The 21708-nt window shown below is 20.5% G+C and overlaps 4 protein-coding genes across 4 annotated transcripts; 2 read left to right on the top strand and 2 right to left on the bottom strand.

Moving 5' to 3' along the window:
- Positions 1–274: 274 nt before the first annotated feature.
- PmUG01_05016000 (conserved Plasmodium protein, unknown function) lies at positions 275–1116 on the top strand (the record flags this gene model as incomplete). Its single annotated transcript, XM_029003354.1, has 2 exons — positions 275–485; positions 806–1116. The coding sequence occupies 2 exons, from the start codon at positions 275–277 to the stop codon at positions 1114–1116; spliced, it is 522 nt and encodes a 173-aa protein (XP_028860309.1).
- A 4134-nt stretch (positions 1117–5250) lies between these two features.
- On the bottom strand, positions 5251–6772 carry PmUG01_05015900 (tryptophan-rich antigen; the record flags this gene model as incomplete). Its single annotated transcript, XM_029003353.1, has 2 exons — positions 5251–6399; positions 6602–6772. The coding sequence occupies 2 exons, from the start codon at positions 6770–6772 to the stop codon at positions 5251–5253; spliced, it is 1320 nt and encodes a 439-aa protein (XP_028860308.1).
- Positions 6773–10380: 3608 nt separating this feature from the next.
- On the bottom strand, positions 10381–11311 carry PmUG01_05015800 (Plasmodium exported protein, unknown function; the record flags this gene model as incomplete). The annotated part of the gene is made up of 2 exons (XM_029003352.1): positions 10381–11056; positions 11259–11311. 2 exons carry the CDS (start codon positions 11309–11311, stop codon positions 10381–10383), a joined length of 729 nt encoding a protein of 242 aa, XP_028860307.1.
- Positions 11312–14264: 2953 nt separating this feature from the next.
- On the top strand, positions 14265–15589 carry PmUG01_05015700 (Plasmodium exported protein (PHIST), unknown function; the record flags this gene model as incomplete). Its single annotated transcript, XM_029003351.1, has 2 exons — positions 14265–14459; positions 14609–15589. 2 exons carry the CDS (start codon positions 14265–14267, stop codon positions 15587–15589), a joined length of 1176 nt encoding a protein of 391 aa, XP_028860306.1.
- Between the last annotated feature and the right edge of the window lie 6119 nt (positions 15590–21708).

Genomic DNA, 21708 nt, shown 5'->3' with positions numbered 1-21708 from the left:
ACTTTTCTACTTATAAATAAAAATTAAAAAAAAATTCACATAAAAAAAATAAACGTTAGGTATATTTTCACCAAAAAAAAAAATATATATATATATTTATATATATAGGAAAAAAAAACTTAATATTGTTATTTTTTATTTTAATTTTTTTTCTTTTTACTGTTTTTATTATGAATAAAAAAAAAAAAAAAATTTTAAATTAAACATATTTACTCTTTTTAGAATTTAAATACATTTAAACATTAATTTATATTTTTTTTTATAAGAACGAACTATGAAGTATAAAGTATCGGTATTATATGTTATAACAGTTTTTCTCCTAATTGCTTTTAGCGATGTGATAAAGGGAGATAACAGTAATAATGATAATAAAAAAAAGGACATGTGGAAATCAAGATTTTCTTTAGGAAAAGGAACACAAAAAACGGATGGAGATGCAAATGAGAAAAATGACAAAAACCATGATAAGGAAAAGAAGGAAAAAGGTATGGATTTTATTATTAGACTTTTTACATAAATATAATTTAAACGAATCATATGAAATATATATACTATGTATGTTACGTATGTATATGCTTGTATGAATAATATATATATATATATTTATGTATGATATATCGTATTAATGCATATGCAATTGTACAATTATTTTATCCTTTTGTAGTTATTTTATTAATTTATATGAATTATAAAAAAAAATTTCATAAATTGATTTATAATATTTCCATTATTACATAATTTTATTAATGTATATTTTGTCTTGTGAATATTTTTTAATGATGTTTTTGAATTTAATTTTTAAAAGAATTCCTAATGAATAACCTTAAAGGTGCTGATATGAACGATCCGCGAAGTGTAATGCTTTTAAAGGAAATTTACGATAAGGATAACCAATTAAGTATAATAAGTAGAAAAAAGAAAAAATATAAAACAGCTACTTTTACCTTGGGTACACTACTAACTATAATCGCAATACGAACCTTAACAGAATTTGCAGTGAAGAGTATTGCTAAATTTTTCCAGAAGGAAGGAGGTGCATTAGGTGGATTAATTTTGGATAAATGGAATCTTAATAATTTAAAAAAAGAAGCTGCATTTATTGAAACATTAGTATAATAGTATACTTGTTATATTTTTCTCCTAATTAATCGATCAACCAAAAATATGTGAAGAAGAGAAAAAAGGAATTGATAAAAAGAGTTAATAAGCGTATATTTTTAACAATTATTTTGATTTTTTATAATGGACAATATGTCTATTATTGAAATATTTATAATTTAGATTTTAAAAATATAACGAATTGATACTCCTTTTATTTAATAATATAAGTTTTATTAATTTTACTGAGTATGTATTTTTATATACATAATGCATATGTGTATGTATACATTTACATATACATATATATATGAACATATATTTTCATTTATATTGAAGAATACTATTAACTTAAATTATAATGAGTTTTACTTTTAAAATAATAAGCCATAATTTTTTTTTTTTTTTTTTTTTTTTCCTTTTTTTAATATTATTTTTGTGTAAAGAATTTTTTTTTTTTTTTTTCTTTACTAAAAGAAATTGAACTAATATGTGAATGTACTCTGTTACAAAATAATTTTTTAACTGTTAGAAAGGTTGTACTTAAATGTTCATAGCATCAGCCAGTGATGGTATGTTTAGACAATTATGTTTATAGTTTTGTGAATTTTTCTTTTATACACAATATGTTCTAAAATGTTTATGCGCATAAATTAATAATTTGTATCATGTAAAATATATTTATAAAAACGTAAAATATGAAAAACAATTGAGAAAAAGTTTTTATGTATTGTAGAACAATTGGAGTTTATAAAGTTTAGAAATTTATAGTGTTCAGTATTTAAGTAATTTATATTACTATTAAAGCGAAAATGGAGAATATTTTTAAATTAATATTATTGAATCAAAATAGGATGCCAATTTTAAATAAATAAATAAATATATATATATATATATATATGTTTATTTTATTTTGTTTTTTTTTGAAATAAAAATATAAAGAGGATGTTGATATTAATAATTGTTATTAATTGATAAAGAAATAAAATTAAAAAGACACAATTTTTTTTTAAATGAAATTAATCAGTATTAAATGTTACAACAAAATGCTATATATTGTTACACTATTCAAATTTATCATTATATATATGACTTATTTTTGTAAACTTTATATACAGTGAAGAAAATATACATTATTATTAAATTGTTCATATTCTTATTTCTTATTTTCAACTATAAAGTAACTAGGCTTTCTAATGATGTTATGGAAATACAAAAGAAGAAAATAAATAATGCTATAAAAAAAAAAAAAAGCAATCAATTTATATATATATATATGTATAAATATACATATTATATATATATTACTATGTTTTATGGAACATTTACACTGGTACACCTATAACGTTATAAAATACTAAGAATATCTATATGAATAATGTTCCATTCGTTATATAATTACGTTCCATTTATAGGAATAAATAGCAACCTGTTCTTATTGATCTGTTTCATATATATACATATAATGGAATATTATATTCCAGGAATTTTTTTTTTATTATTTAATTATTTATTTTTAACTGTAATAATTTATTTTTTCATACAAAGCTACAGATGATAATATTGATAGTAAGGGTAATAAGGAAAATGCAGAAAATAATAATTCATTAACAAAAATTTCAAATGAGTTTAATATCAAATGGAATTACTTGAAGAAATCATTAGAAACAAACATAAAGCTAATATTAGCTAATATTAGCTAATATTACATTAAATGTTTCATTTTTTACTTTTCGCATATCCAGTAGAAAGTATACTATGATATCATTGATATGAAAACTCTTCATTAATATATTAACAAACTTAACGCTTTTTATGAATGTTCATTTGGGCATGATACTTATTTTTTTTATATACTTGAATATATAATTATGATGAAAAAAACAGCGCATACTCTTTTTTTTTTATTTATTTTAATGTACGTACATGTATGTGTATAAATATATATATATCTATAATATTTTTGATTTACATTTTTGTAGCAAATAAATTTCAGTCTTTTGTTTTTTTTCTTTCCACTGTTAGAATTTTTACACCTACATGTACAGCTATATTGTATTTTGCTATATTTATGTATTACTAAATTTTTTTTTTTTTTATAGTCGTTATTTTGTTAAGTATAATTTCTGTTTAGAATTGGAATTAAAGAACACTCTTCTTAATTAATGATTATGCATTTACATTATGACAAACTATGAATGTAGTAAACTTTTTTTTTTTTAATCAAAAGTAAATAAAGAAAATAACAAAATGTTATGATACGTGTAACTATATTTTTATTATTTATAATAGTAAAAAATGAAATTATGAGTATATAATAGCTGATATTAATATATATCTTTGAAATATGCTTTATGTGTTAAAAAATAAAATAAAATAACTTGAAAACTGTAACTTATTCATAATGTTATTGAATAGTGGGTAAAATTTATTTTTTTTTTTCATATACTTTTCTTTTATTAACTCATACAACACTTCTGTTCATATTGTTTAAATGCTTCATTTACATATAAGAAAAAATAAAAAAACAGCGATTTAACGTAGCATTTTAAATGAAGTTCAAATTTTCAATGGTAGGTAAAAACATTCATTTGTGCATATCCCCCTTGTAGACATATACTACTCTGATATATATTATATTGATATATAATTATAAAAAATAACTAAGTTTCAGCCAATTATTTTATAAGGAAAGCATAACATTTTTTTTTATTTGTACATAAAGATACACTTAGTACTTACGTGTTATGACATAATAATAAGATATAATTATGCACAGTAATTAAATGAAGAAGAAAAAAAAAATTATTATCAAAGGTTAAAATTGGTTAATAAATGGATGTTGTTAAGACGAAAATATAATTAAACTAAAATAATTACTAAATATAATGACGACAAAAGAGTGTGAAGCAAAAATTAAGTAACATAAAACAAAAAAAAAAAAAAAAAAAAAAATAGCATTAATATTCCTCATACTATATGAAATTCAAAATTTTAATGCGAAAAAAATAGATATTATAACAAAATGAACTTGATGAAACCAAAGTAGCGTAACAAATTAATGTTGTTTTATAAAACTTTAGAAGAAAAAAGGACTATATATATAAAACAAACGTTTTTCCTAATAATTAGTGTACTTTAGATAATGGTTGAGAAGTATTCTATAAATATAAAATTAAGATGAAGCCGTTTCACTTTATCTAAATGAAGAATAATATTGAAATAAAACAGATTATCGTAGTTATACTGTCTTTTATATGAAACGTTATTATTATAATTCTAGAAGAAGTTTTATTGTCTCATTAAAAAAAAAACAAAGTATGGTAAGTTTATTACTACTTTATACTTCAACGTAAAAAAAAAAAGAAAAAAAAAAGGATTTAAAATTAGAAATAAAAAAACACTAAATGGCAGGGAATAATAAAATTATTGAAAGTATATATGTTATTGTATTATAAACGAATAAGAAGTGTTCATTAAACATTTTATTTTTAATTAGTATTCAAAAAATAATTAATGTCATAACATAAAAGATGTTAAATCATTGTTACAAATGTAAATAAAAACAAATATATCCCCAACAGCTTCATTTTTCTTAAATGAAGCACATATAGAGAACTACGGCAATGCTATTTAGTACTTGATAATAAGGTAATTCTCATAATTACTAATATAAAAAATGGTCAAATTATATACATAACACATATATATGTATATATAAATACATACACGTTCACCAAACTACCCACAAAGGCAAAATATAGTGTCAATTTTGTTATTACTCTTAAACCTTATAATCAAAAACTAATAATTAAACTAAAAAAAAATAAAGGTGTACTTAAAAATTAAAATTTAAATGGCATGTTAATAAACAAATAAATAAATATATATATTTATTTAAAAAAAGAAATCGTACAATTTTTTTTTTAAACTGTACACAATTTTTTTAACGTTAATTTTTTTCTATTTATTCATAGTCTTGCAAATTTTTAGTCGGTAGCATTTTTTGTTTTCCAGGTATTCCTCTTTTTTTTTTTTTTTTATATTTTATAAGCATGTATTTTCATTCAGAGGGGTTAGTGACATAAATAAAAAGTATAATATAGAATATAAGAGTAGCATTTGTTTAAAATTATTACTTACATTTTACAGTCAGTTTTCCAAATTATTAAGTTTTTCTTCTTCTCCTTCCTCTTCATTTATGGGCTGTCGTTCCCTGTGGTAATCTCGTCGGATAAAAGATAAAATCTTTTTCTTTTTTTTAAATTTTTTTTCTAAATTTCTTTCTTCACATACTTTATCCTTGTCCAATTTTTCTATTTGTTCATATTCAATTTGATTCTGTTCAAGCCATGTATCCAAGTTATTCTGACTAAAGCATTTATCTATCAGTATATCTATCCATTCATTTACTACATTTCTTTTTTTTCTTATCCACACACACCATCTTTTCCATTTATTATATATGTTTAGATCTTCTTTCATTTGTACCCAATTACTCCATTCTCGTTTCTCCCTAGTAACTCTTTCTTTCCATATTTCCCATTTTTGCTTCTTCCAAAAATGAATCCACTTCATATAATGTGTCTTTTCCCAATTAATCCAATATTCATCTTCTTGACGTTTCCAGTCAGACATTAACCACTGAAGTATTTTGCTATTTTTCCAATGAATCCATTGTTTTACTACCAATGAGTTCATATACGTTTCTTTTTCACGTAACCAGTGTTTCCATTGGGCATAAATGGTATCTTTTATTTCTTTTCTTAAAGATTCTTTCATCTCATTTTTGTCTTTTAATTTTTGTTTAAAACATATACATTTATATAGATCATTTAAAGTATCAACATTCATCCAATTATCTTCCATCATTTTCATCCATTGTTCCAATTCTTTGTCTTTCTCTTCAAGCCATTTAAGTTTTTCATCTTCTATCTGCACATTTAAAAGCTGCCATTCATTTTCAATTCCATTCATAAAGTTAATCCATTCATTACTTTTCCATTTTTCTAATTCTTCTTCATCTTCTGGTAACTCTTGTTCTACTTCTTTTCTGTTTTCTTCTTCTATTTGGATTTTTACATTCTCTCTATTTCCTTCTAATTTTTGTTCCTTTTCTTTTGTTAGTTCTTCTTTGTTGTCCTCTTCACCTTCGCTTACATCATAATATATATCCTCTTCCTCCTCCCCCTCCTCTTTTTCTTGTTCCTTTATTTCTTGTACTTTTACTTCATGTTCTTTCCACTTTATTGCATTTTTAGCTGAGAATAGTGTATTTATGTTAAATTTTTGAAATGTAGCCTAAATGTTTAAAAAAAAAAAAAAAAAAATGTTTGTAAAATTTACGGGAAATTTATAAAAAAATAAATTTTATATTATATTAAAAAAATTATAACTTTAGCTCTTATATAGAATTAATTAAAAAGAAATAATAATAAAATAAAATACAATAAAATCATTCGAATGACATAATAATTTGGATATAGGAATTTTATTATCTTACTATAAAAATAAACCTTAAAAAGACAAAGAATAAAGAAATAAGAAAGGTTGCGTATACATATGTATGTTTAGAATTGAAATCTATTAGTGAAGAATATTTATTTATATCTGATGAACATGCAGAGAAAACCTTTTCTACCAAACAACTTGATAAATTATTAGACTGTTCCATATTTTCATAAATTTCTCAATATATATAATTCTAACAATACGCCTTTCTGTTGCCAGTTATGTTGCCTATTTTTCTTTAAATTTTCCACTCAGTTTTTCGCTCAATTCTCTTCTAATTAATATAAATTATATTCTGGATATTTTCATAAAATTTTTGTTATTACTGAAGTATGTTTATACACATTCCATATTTTTACATTTCCTTCTGTGTTGCAAGAAAAAGGGATATTTAAGTTTGACTATTATAGAATAACACAAAAAAAAAATAAAAAATATAATAAAATTAAAAAAACACACACAAAACAAAATTTAATACAAATAACTATAAGTACTTAAACATCTTCTCAAAAGAATAATGTGCACACTAATTATATAAAACCTAATAACATGTTTTATTTTCATTCAATTTTATTTTTTAACTAATAAATCATAATAAAATAAAAGGATAAATATTTTAACAAATTTATTAAAAAATAAATTTTATTTATAGGGTAACTTTTATTTTTATGAATATTTCGAAGCTCCTATCAAAGTGCTATATCAAATTTTAATTTCTCTATGTTTACTTTCTCATTTACAAACTTAATTTTACAAATAAAAAATAAAATTGTTCAGAAAATTAGTTCACAAAAATTACGATTATTTATGACTTATTTAAAACAATTAATACAATAGAACCTTTTGTTTAGGTGTGTTGTAATAATTCATTCATACTTTTATGGATGAATGAACTATTTATTTTATTATATTAATATACTTATGAAAACAGTTCTTTACAAAACTTTAAATATATGCTTCTAATTTACCGGAGTGCTTTCATTTTTATTTATTTAACCTTGGGTTCATAGTTATAACTTTCTTCCATATAAAATTATATATATTAAAAATTTTAGTATTTGGTATATAGTTAAATATTAAAGTTTCTAATATAAATTTAAATAGAACATATATAAATTACAACTAAACTTCAGAAAAAAAGATAAAAAAAACATATAAATAAAAACAAAATAAAAGAAAATAAAGAAACAAAATATGGATAAACTTTAATTTTTATAGTTGTAACATATTCACAGTTCTTTTATCTCTTACCTTTAAATATATTTTGTATAAATATATTCCTTTTTTATCTGATATTCTAGTATATAATTATATTTTACTATTTATGAATATAATATATACATAACACAATATATATATATATATATATAACACAGGCAAAAATAGTAACATTAGTAACAAATTTAGATGTATAACTTTATAAATAAAAAAAAAAATGTACAGTTTTTTTTATAAAATAGCGTTGCAAATAATTTATTATTAGATTTAATTATTGTTTTACCTTACCCCCTATTACTGGCTTGCCTTAATTTTTCTTTTTTTCTGTAATTGGAGTATAATTTTTTTTTTTAGTTATAATATTAAAAAATTTTAATAAAAATAGAACGAAACACACGCAAAATAACTAAAAATAATTTGGGAACTCATGAATATAAAATTAATAATATAATATAGTAATTTTTTGATAGCGCATAAAAAAACTACAAAATATATTTAATTATTTTATACTTTTTTTCTTGTTAAAATTTTTTTATATTTTTTTGAAAAAAGAATATAATTTTGCTCATTTTTCTTTCTAACAATTACACCTTTTTATAAGAATTAGTATTTTAACATCGTTACAAATATATTTTAAAAGGTGGTTATAGGTAAAAATAAGCTAACTTATTTATAATATTGTGTATTGATTAACATTCAATGTTATTGTTTTTGTAAATTATTGTTATTGTAAATAACTAATGAATTCTTCCGCACTTCTTTTTAAGAAATTTTTCTTCATTCACAAAGAAAAATGAATCGATATATATATTTACCTATATGTATAGATAAATATATTGAAAAAGAATTTTTTTTTAATTATGTACATTAAAAAAAAAAAAATATATTAAGATTAAGATTAATTTTAAAAATCTTAAAGATAACAATACGCATTTTATTTATATAATTGCTGGGATGTATTGTATTTCATATAAAGCTTATTAAAGGCGATTTTTCTGTCTTTATTATTTCTCAGAATTATTATAATTTATATTTTAGCACTTGTAACAAGTTAATACTCCAGAAATATTTATGAGGGAATTATAAAGAATTACGCAGGTTAGAGTTTTTAGGAAAAAACAAGACAGCGCGTAATTTGATATGTGTATATATAAGCATATAACTATTACTATAAAAACGAAAAAAATATATAATTCCCTTTAAGGATGAATTAATTATATTTATACGCAACGGTATTTGCGATGCGTTAACTTATAGAAGGTATTTTTCTTATATGTGGATAAAAACAAACTACGAATACAAGTAATCGTAAAATGTATATTATATATTATATGCTTGAATTGGAAAGATATGAACTTTAATTGAACGAAGTTATTAAAAGATATTTTAGATACATCCCTTGAAGGAACGCTATATATTCAAAAAATTTTATTTAAAATAAAATGTTTTAGCAAATGTTCATAGTTATTAATTAATTCTGTAAGAAAAAAAAAAAAAAAATTTGAGACATATTTTATTAGCTAAATTACATTTCAGTATACAAAATTAGTACAAATATTAAAAATATTACTAATAAAGTTAAAATGTTATTTTTACATTTTATATTAATTTGATTCCCTAAATATGCTAGAAGGAAGTTAAGGAATATGTTGATACAAAAATGTTGGTTTATGTGTTTAAAAAAGAGAAGAAAAAAAAAAGTGCAAAATGAGATAAAAGTTTGGTAACATCTATACATTATTACATATTCCATTATTTTTCATGTAATAAAAAATGTTAGGTTTAAATGGGAAAAATGATTTAAAAAAAAAAAAAAAAAAAAAAAAACTAAAACAATGTTTATATTCAACAGAATAGACATCTTCTATTAGTTATAAATTTGGTGGTACTAAAAAAAGACTTAAAAAGCATGAAAATGTTTAAGACGTTTACTTTCCAATATTTAAATATACTTTTCTATTTAATTATAGACCTCGGTATATACAAATATATAAATATATATTGTTGTTCATACACGTTTAATGATATATTTATACCTAATAATACTATGTGCAAAAATTAATTAGATATATACACCAATACTTATATATATATATAAATAATAGATCACTAAATTATAGTGTGCATGAGTATCAACAAAATAGCATTTTTCATATTAATGACTAAACTTTAAGAGTAATGTATTTGTTGGAGCATATTAAAACAAATTTTTTGTATTTTATGGTGTATTTTTTTATCCACTTTTTCTTTTTTATTACATATCCTAAATAAACTTCAAATGGGAAAAATACAAATATAGTTACTTCATATATGAATAATTCAGTATCAATTTAATCTATCTTATGGGGACATATTTTATTTCTAGTACTTTCATGTATACAGCACATGATATATATTAAGTATTATATATTTACGTCATAAATATATTATATGTACAAATACGTATATATACATATATATATATGTATATAATAAAAATTTCAGATTTTCATTTTGTTTGATGCTTTTGTTTTATTCATTCAACCATTATTAATTCATGTTAAATAGCATCCTCTACAATATTTTATTTTTTATTTCAGGAATTTCTCTCTGAAACCACTGTTTCCACGATTTCATTAAATTACTTTCCCAATTCATATCATTTTGTACCTTGAGATATTTTATGATTTCCCACATCTCATTTAAATTATTCCAAGATTCATCATCTGCTCCACGAGAGCTTATATTTTGTATATGTTCTCTGAATTTTTGTAAACGCCTTTTGTCTAATTTATTTTTAATTTCACGCATTTTAGAAAATGCTTTGAACATATTATTCCATCTCCCAATTTTACTATTTCTGTAGGCATCATGTTTTAATTTGTGTGTTAAAGTTTTCCAACACGTGTTTATTATATTTGTCCATGCTTCAATTTCTTCATTTTCTAACTCATTCCATTCATCTTCAATTTTTTTCTCGAAATTTGAAGAATTCAGGGGTTTAGAATATTCCATTTTTTCTTCCTTCTCTTCTTCTTTTTTCTCATCCCACCATTTTACCTTTCGTTTCTCCCTTTTTATTTCCTTATTTTTTTGCATTTTTTCTTTCCATGTTTGTTCCCATTTTTGTTTACCTTTTACTTCCTCTTTTTCTTTTCTATTCCCTTCCCATTTTTCTTTTAAAGTATTCATAAAATTTTGGTTCAAATTCTCATTAGGATAATCTCTAGTTTTTAAATGAGGAAATTCGCTTACAAGTTGTGGTAAGATTTCGGTTGTATTATATTGCTTAATACACAAGCTGTTGAAAAATTAAAAAAATTGTTTTTTTTAAGTTTTTAAAAAATGTTCATTTTACATATATTAACAAAATCTTAAAAGTATATTAGGTAAAACATAAATAATAAAGGCCTTTAAATAGTATGTTTCGATTTTTTTTATTTTTAAATTACCACAGAACAATTACAGTAGAAAAAGTTATTGTGATATAAGATCTTAGAATCATTGTGTATTGTAAATTCTTTCTTTTTCAATTACGTAAATTAACACATTTATGTGTAAATAATTTATTGTATGTTTTTGTACTAATGAAACATATTTTTATCTTATGAAAAGGAATTTTTTTTCTAATATATTTATATAGTATATTATAGAATTTATCTATTTGCTGTTTTTTTATAAATCACACTTCACTCTTTTAAAGAAAAAACTAATTTTTAATTTTTATTATAACATAATTTACAGTTTTGATAAATATAATTATATATATATTTTTTTTTTTTTTTTTTTTTTTGTAAAATTATAACATGTTAAATTTTGTAATATGGAAAAGAATAATTTCCTTCTGTGTTGATCATTTTTAAATAAAACTAAATAAAAAGAAAAAATGTATTAACAACAAATAAATATGTCTATTTTATAGAATTTGTTTCCTAAGGGTTACTAATTATTATCATGGTGAAATATACACAGATATAATGCTTTTTTTTTTACAACAAAAAATTATTCTACTAGGGTGTTGACCACTGAAATTAGATGTTTACATATGTGCATTATATACATTATGTATATATTTCTACAGTACAATGCTTCTTTTTTTTTAATATAATAAATTTTTTTTAAAGAAAATAAAATTAACACACTTTGAAGGAATCTAAAACATAACCATTTTGTAATATATATGTTTATTACATGGTTGTAAATGTGTTAAAGCAGAATAAAAACAGTTATTTTTTATTACTACTGTTTTATTATATTATACAAATAATATACCTTTACTCCAAATATAAAAATTTGCCTGTATTATATTAGCTTTAATAATTTAAATAATATATTTTAAAAAATTATGACTAAGTTATCATTTATAATTACAAATATGTTAAAAATGAGAAAACAAATATTTAATTTTAATCCCTTTTACGAATAGTAGAAATTAGTTTGTTTTTATATATTCATTCTTCCATAGTTAAAAAATAAATCAAAGTATATTTATCGTAAACAGATAAAGCATTTTTATAAAACAGTGTATGATTAATTTTAATGATTTTTATTTTATCTTTTTTGTATGACTGATTTTTTGTAGGCTTTAAATTTCACATATTTTAATAATATGTAAATTTAAAAAATTTTTGTTTTTGTGTTCAACTAGATTACTAAATCATTTTAAATTTTTCTATAAAATACATATTCCTACAATGGTAAAATAGGTATTTCTCAATAATTCTGAATGTGTGGTTATAAATGTTTTTAATAGTAAATTTTTTTACCAAAATGAATCATTTATCTCATTAAATATACATAAATTAATTAACAGATATTATAGGAGAAGAACCATGATAAAATAAAACAAAATAAAGCTTATAATTCATTCTTTTACACCTATAGTTGCCCAAATTGTTGCATTACATGTTCATTATATATATAGCAAGCGATATGATAAATACAAAAAAAATTACGAGATCAAAATCTATTAAAATAAATTATTACATATTATAAATGCAATAATTATTGTGGATTAAAGTTACTCTTATTAGAACAATACTTTCTGAATTAATGTTTTATTAATACAATTTCAGTTCTTTGTACATTCATTTTGTGTTGTTTTTTTAATTTTAAGTAATTCATTCATTATATATATATATATATATATATATAATTCTTTAATAAAATATATGTATTTAAAATATTTCCTTATAAAGCATTTAATAAGAAAATTTATTATCCATTAATGAACAACAGAATATATTCCATAAATTTTTTTTATAAAACGCATTATTATTAAATTAATATTTAAAGATCCTTAATTTCTCTTAATACAAAAAGCATTTATTATAATTAGAGACATGTAAAAAAAAAAAAAAAAATCTCATAAATCACACCTTAAATATTTCCCTTTAAGTATTTACATTTAATAAAGGTAGAAATATAAATAAATAATAAATTAAAGATATAAACGTTTAAATTAAAACGGAACAACATGAAAATAAAGAACAAACTAAAATAATATAATATTATTACATATATAAACGGAACACATACTATTTTATTTTTAATAAAATTGTGTATATTAAAAAAAAAAAAAAATTATAAAAATATACTAGTATAAACTCTTATATATAATAAACAGATTAAAATCAAATGTTATTAAAAAAAAAAAAAAAATAGAATAAAAATTATTGAAAGTTTACAATTTTCTTTATTTCATGTACTTTAAATAGTAAACATCTTTATAGAATTATTTTATTACGAATTATATTATATTCTGTATTAATTATAATTTTTTAAATATATTATTTAAGTAATAATAAAAATGCAACAAGCACGAATCAGCGAGGAAAGAATCAATTAAAATAATTAGAATTAAATTTTTTAACTGTAAAAAATTTAACATATAATAAGAACAATTTATTTTAACAACGTAATTCACCTTTAAAAATAGTTCTGAAAATTAAGAGAAAAGAAAAATAATAACAAAATAATAATAATAATAATAATAATAAAAGAAATAAAGTAAAATAAATGAATATAATTACGACTAACAAACAACATTTCTATTTTATATTAATGTTATTACCTATATTTATATATATATATTTTTTGGTATTAAATAATTTTTTTTTACTCTTTAATGGAGGAGTAGTATAAAAATTAAAAAAAATAAATATATTAAAAAATTAAGAAATGAATATATTCCTAAATTAAGTTTCATATTTATTATATTCAGATATATAAATTTAATCATATAATTTAGTTTTTTCAATATTTTAGTTTGTAGTATATATAATGATTTAATTTGGAACATATTTTGTACTTTATTTTATTTTATTTTGGAAGAATAAATATTTTTTTATAAGTACTTCTGTTCAATATATATACATATTATACGGAAAAATAAATGAGTTGTATAATTATATTAGAATTATTAATTTGTGTGATTTTTTAAAATATAACAGTTAAACATGAAATTTTTTAACCGAACAGCATTTTTTTTAACAAGAACGCAATTATGTGGAAATAAATTTAATATTAATAATTGGGGCACACCCACATCTGATGAACAGAAGAAATCAAGCAAAGAAAGAGACGTATTCCATTTTTTTCTATCTAGAATTTTTACTTTATTGCAGCATATTATTATTTATCTGTTGGTACATGTAAGATTATAATACCCAAATGTAGTTATAGATTGAACACATATATATTGTTCTCTTTACTTTTTTAATTTTACAAATTGGTTTGAAGCTAAAATTTTGTTTATGCAGAAACACTTTTTAAATATTTTACTTTTAATAACGTATTATAGGTTATACATTTTTACACGGGGAAAGAAAATAAAAACTTAGAACTTAAATTAAGTAATACGTATGCAAGAAATTTGTCTGAAAGTTTTTTTAAGCATAGGAATGGGGTTCGTTCCCTATTTAAACAAGGAATGAGGTTTGGTAATGAAGATTCAACACTTCTTTTTTCAGATTGTACGTCACCCAGCAGTTCAGAAAATATAGTATCTTGTTGTAAATATGAGGTAGTAGAAACAATTTTAGGTGATTCAAAGGATTCATCTGATACTACTGATAAACCTTATGAAGTTAAAGTTGCAGAAGAAGACGAATATGAAGATGATTCTGAAGATGAATCTGGAGATCAATATGAAGAAGAGATGATTGAAGTAACTGATGATTATTATGACGATGACGAAGGTCAGTCTGATGATGATTCTGAAGAAGACTACGTTACAATAATTTCACATAATGAAGATAGTGAAAGTGATGGGAATGTAGATAGAACAGAAAATGAAGATATTAATAAATTTGAAAATGGTAGCGTTATTTTTAACATTGAGAAGGATGTGAATTCAAGTAATTTAGTGACGGAAGAAGAATTAAATAGGAAGCTTAAGAAAATTAATGGTAATGTAGATGTTAACCAAATGAGCACAATATGGAATGATGTCAGTACTATTGAGAATAAAAAATATCATGATATGACAAATAGTTTATGGAATTGGTGTGAATTGTTAGCATTAGAATATAAAATTCCTGAAGAACTTATTTTAAAAGAGTGGAAGAAAGTTGTTGATTTTACATCAGATGAATTACTGAAAAAGAATTTTATTGATAATAATGACTTTAATGAATTAATTAAAGAAGGAAAAATTGATTATTTGGACTTTATTTATTTTATAAAACATAAAAGGAAATCTTGGAAAAAATTTATACAAAAGACAGAAGATGTTTGGAGAAATACATTAGATAATAACTTCAGACGTATTTTTAGTGAATGAAATTGTAATATTTATTTTTAATAATGTAAACTTTAGAAAAATGCAGAAATTTTTATATTCTGATGAATTAAAAAAATAAAATGTAATAAAATGAAATAAAACACTGAACAGTGAAAAGGTCGTTTATAAGAGTATATATATATATATATATATATATATATATATATATATAGCAGTATATAAGTCATACTGATTTATTTTGGCTATATATTTTTTTTTGATTGTTGTTATGTAGTTTTCAAAAAATAATAATTTCGAGTTGGGTAATTTTAAAAATAAAATCGTTTTCCTTTTCAGGAAATATGTATACCTGGATTAATGAATTAAAATGCCAAAATTCAAATTCTTGAAAATGGATCATTTTTAATATTATTCTTTAATTTTTAATCTTCCACATATTTTTTCGTTTGTAACATTTTATTTATAAATTAGAAAATTCAGAATGTTTTTCAGGGTTATATATTTTCTTTTATATTATTTTATTAAAAATTATTTGAATTTTGAAGCTATACTAAATAAATGGATTATATTTGTTTAAATTATTTTAAGTTACTTTTATTCGAAATTTTCTTTTGGTTTAAAAATTAATGCCCTTAAAAATATTGAGGTACTGACGTTATGTAAATAAATAAATAAATAAATATATATATATATATATATAAATATAAACATAAAACAAAGTTCCATAAATAAGTTATAACTTTTTAATTAATGACATATATGTTATATTTTTTTCACCTTATATATACTAATCTGATGGTACCCACAACAATACCATGTACATTCTATAATTTAAAATATTCAAAAGAAAATATATTTATGTGAAAAACTTTTTTTTTCATTTGAACTAGAATTGCTCTGTTCGATGAAGAAATAACTCATATTTAATTCAAATTATTGATGTAAAATATAAAAATTGAAATAGTAAATAAAGTAGTTCCATCATTGATGTTTTAGAATTTTGAAGTATCAAAATGTTATATTTGCAAGAAATAAAAACATAGATACGGTATTAAATATTGTATTAAGTGAGAACCCAATTTTAATAGTATAAAATGTTACAATGAAAAAAGAATTAATTGTTTTTTTTTCTACATTAACAAATATACTATTACAACCATCAGAAAGTAATATTAACCAATAAAAAATAATGTTTTATAAATATTTTATTATTACGAAAAAGAATGCGTAAATTTCTTACATATAATATAAATAACTGTATTTTAATAAATCAACTGTTTAGATTATTCTTACTATGGATTTTCCAAAGGTTAAATACTACGCAATAGCTGAGAATTTTACTTTTAGTTATTATTTAACTGAACTAATTTTATGAACTATACACTACTGTATAGATAGAATTGTTCTGAACAGGTATAAAAAATGGAAACTTTTTGATTTGATCATAGCATAGGGTTGAGTTTTATATTTAAAACTACATTGTAGATACTATAATTGACATTTTAAAAAAGGAAGAAAAAAAATATTTTAATATTATTATTAATTTTCATATATTCTAATTTAATTAAATCAATATTATTTATTTAATTCCTTTTTTTTTTAATAAAAGACTATAAGATTTACATTCATTGGACATGAAAAGTGTGTCATGCGTTATTCTATATATATTAGATGAAGTAATTAATTTTTTATATATATTACATAAAATAACTTTTTTCGTGATATATGAAAAACTTGAATTACTTTAATGTAACTGTATATTCTATGGGAAATAGAAAAAGAAAAAAAACGGTTTTATTACAGGTGTTATATGTAGTTCAAATTCCATAATGTTCTCATTTTAATATATAAATATAGTGCTTATTACTAAGAGATTTTTTGCATTAATTTTATCATTTTTAGCTCACATGTCTCTTATTTATATATGTATAATATTCCATTTTATTGTAAAAAGTGGAGTTTCCCTAATATTCTATGTTATTAGTAAAGAAATATTTGTCACTAATTTATTATGCTTTTATTTTTTTAATTTTCTCTTTTTTTTGGTAAACTCCACTTTTAGGTTTACAATAATTTATTTTAAAGAAAAAAAATATAAAATTTATCATTGATTATTAAAATAGTTAACCCTTTCCATATAGTTTTCCTTATTTGAGTTTATTGTTCAAAAGGTTAACTCAATAATATAATGTTGATTAATCATCCGAAATATAGGATGAATTATATAATATTTATTAGAGAATAATATTGCTACCTAATGGATTATGAGCATCCCTAAATTTTATGTATCATTTTAGTAAAAAGAGGAAGTTAATATGTATATATATATATATATATATATATATATATATGTCTGTATGTACATATATTTGTATTTGTTTTTATTTATTTTATGTATTTAAAATTAAAACATTTTTGTTCTATTTATTTTTTTCTTGAGTTGTTTACATCACTAGTGGAATTAATATATAAGTTGTAAGAATAAGTTTTAATAACATAGCAATTTGATCACTAGATTATGTACCAACATAATTAAAGGATTATGTACCTTTTTAATAACATATTTTGTGTTATCCGAGTTTTATTTTACTTCATTTCCTTAATAATCTGTTTTTATATTTATTTTACTTTTTTTTAATATAATATTGAAAATTAGTTCTAATTGATCTATATTAGCAAAATAAATTATAAAATATTTTTTTGTTTTAACAAAAGTCATAAATGCCTAATTTATATATCTGTTTAATTTTAATTATATTTCTATGTTTTATAACATTGGAAATATTGTGTGCATATAAAAAGAGTTTCTATAAAAAGTTTTTTAGTAAATTTTTTCCTGGTTAACGTATTAATAGCATTTTTCTTTTCTTTATACATTTAAATTTTAAAAATATTATTTCTTATAAAGGAAAATTATAATTTTATGAAAATAATACATGCCACTTTATAAAATCCCTTAGAATTAAATTACAGATTAAAGTTACAGTATAAATAATGTTATTATTTCAGTGATATGCCTACCTAGTGATAAAAAAAATGTATCTTTTTTTATTAGTTAAAGTTTTAATATATATCCTTTTAGTTTTTTACAGCACAGCATTGTTGTTCTTGCGATGTAAGATAAATATGTGTTGTGTATTATATTAAAAAAATGGAAATGTTTATGGTTAATTTTATTTTTTTTTACTTTTATTTCTCTTTTTTTTTATAATAAAATGTTACTATATAACTTAAATTTTTGAAAGGTAAACTGTTTTGCCTTACGTTCTTTATAGTGTATATATAGGTACTCTTGTCATGAATATGCAAATATATTTGCGTTAAAAGGCACACCTAATGCAATACAATTAGTGGAAAGGGGATCAAGAAATAATGGTACTAGATAGATATGATTATGAAAAATATTAGGATTATATTAAATCAAAAAATTATAAACCTTAAGTAAACATAATAGACAAAATCAAGTGTTTCTCCAAACAGTTAAAAAATATTGAAAAAAATTTTAATTTGTTAAATGAAATAGATTTAGACCGCGCATAAAATGTAGTAGAACCAATAGGGTACTTACGAAAAAAAAAGAAAAAAGAAATATCGGCTGAAATATTGTTATATGAAAAAATATAGGTGGATAAAATTTATAAGTAAAATGATTGTATTTGTTCCTATAATTCTCCCTTTTTTATTTTTAATTATAAATTTTTGCTATTTATTCGCTATCTGCTGGATCTTATTCTTATGGGATTATTATTTGCTACATATATTATTTTGTTAATATTTCAAATTTACGATCGTACATTCAAATTTATGATAAAAAATTTTTATTTAGCAAGAGAAAAAAATTAAAAAGGTTTTTGCACTACATTATTATGCTTTATAATATGGCATTTTAAAATTTTATCATTACAGGTCACATAATTCCATATAATAACATAAACCAATTTAATCATATTAGTACTGAGGTGGTACACCGTATAAAATAAATATTTTTATAAAATTTGCCATTACAGACTTTTTTTGCAATAGATGAAGCATATGCCTTTTATACAATTTCACAACCTCATTTAGCATACTCATATGTTCATGTATGTATGTATGTATGTATGTATGTATGTATATCTTTTGTATCTTATATACTCATTTAAGTTAACGGTGCATATTTTTATAAGAACCACATTATGTTTAAAAAGGACTAATTTTCGGTATACGCGTAATTACATACTCTTATATGCAAACATTTCAGAAATACTAATTGATTTAAATGCAATGAATTAATATACACTATTAAAACTTCAAAGTAATAGCTACTTTTATGTTCTAGCCCTCATTACCTGAACTTTTCATTTTATGTGTTCATTTTGTATTTTAAGTTATACATAAAAATATATCATATAACTAACATTATATATTATTTAATAAAAGATAATAAAGTAATTTTTCCTTTGTATATATTTCTTCACATGTATAGCTTTTTATACTTGGAACTGCACACAGGTACTACGCGAATATTATATGTAGCCAGAAAATCTTCCAAAAAATATCATTTAAAATTATATTCACTCTTTTTATGGTTTGTGACATTAAAGTTATTAGGATATTCATAGTTATATTTTTCTTTATGGAATAATTATTTATAATGATTTGCCAATATATTTGATCTTTAAAATTAAATGAAAATTTATATTTAATTAATATATTTTTATTATCAAACATAAGCCTTTTATTTTATTGTAAAATATAAGTATGCATAGTCTTTAACAGAAGATATGCTGAAAATTTTAAATATATTTTTATCATTTTTGTTTTTTACACTGCCATACTTATTTGTAACTGGAATAAAAATTTTTAAATCAATAAAAATTTTTTTATATAGTAATTAATCCTTTTGTGTCTTAAAAAAAAAAACAAAAAAAAGGAATAATTCATAGAAGAAAGCACACAACGAAATTTAAGTTCATGTAAATACATAGGAATATGTAAATAATATATGCTACATAAAAATGATGAAAAAGAAATTTCCCATTTTAAAGGATAATTATAATTATGAAAATATAACGATTATATTAGGAAAAAAGGGCACTAAAATGTACAATTGTAGGCGATAACACATTAGCTATCTTATAAATTACTGAAAAAATAATATCACGCAATAAATGTTCCGGTATTGGATATACTTGCATAGTTTGATATACACAATTACGAATATATGTATATTAATATACACAATGTTATATAAGCCACAACAAAAGCATATTAATATGAAGTCCTATGGACTATATGATTATGTATGATGGTATCTCAGAGGGTGTTAATTATGAATATATAGAAAAGATAAAATAATATAATATATATATACAATTGAATAAATAATTTTATTTAATAAATCATAACTTATAATAATCCATTAATAAAGAATAGTAAATGGTTAGGAAGTAATGCTATAATGCCTATATATTAAAAAAACAAAATTATAAAAATTAAAAAAGATTATTATTTCCTCTAAAGAATTGTATATTAAAAAAGTGTGTTTTCCTTTTATACACATGATTTGTATAATACGGGTGTTTTGCAAATAAAAAATAATTTAGAAAAATATATTTTATTGTACAATTGAAAAAAATATAAGAACCTGCAAATGTTAAAAAGTAGGAATGAAAATACAAAATGGGAAAGATTTTTTGTATTACTATTTAAAAAATTAAATGTTCATAAAAATATTAATGGACTTATTAATAGGAAATATAAGAGGGTACATTCTTTTTAGTAGTTTACACATTATACCAAATTAGTACAGAACAATCAAATAGCTCAACCTCAAAAAATCATATATAATAGAGCATAATAAAATATGTTATAATATAGTATAAAATATAACAATAATATATTTTATTAAAAATAGGTGCTAATTTTTTTTTTTTTATTTTGCTAATAATATTATGGGATGCATATATTTGGATTTTATATATCATTATATATATATATATATATATAATATATATACATATGCTTGTATAGGCATGGTATGTATTGATATTGTAATATAATCATTTTAAAAAAAGTACAGTATTTATTAAAAAACATTGTATTTATAAAAAAATTAATTTAATTGCATAAAGTTTATTATAAATAGATTCGCAACTTAAATTTATATTTTAAACTTT

This window comes from Plasmodium malariae (genome assembly GCF_900090045.1).
Source record: "Plasmodium malariae genome assembly, chromosome: 5".
NCBI lineage: Eukaryota > Apicomplexa > Aconoidasida > Haemosporida > Plasmodiidae > Plasmodium > Plasmodium malariae.
This window is presented reverse-complemented; position numbering and strand designations above follow the sequence as displayed.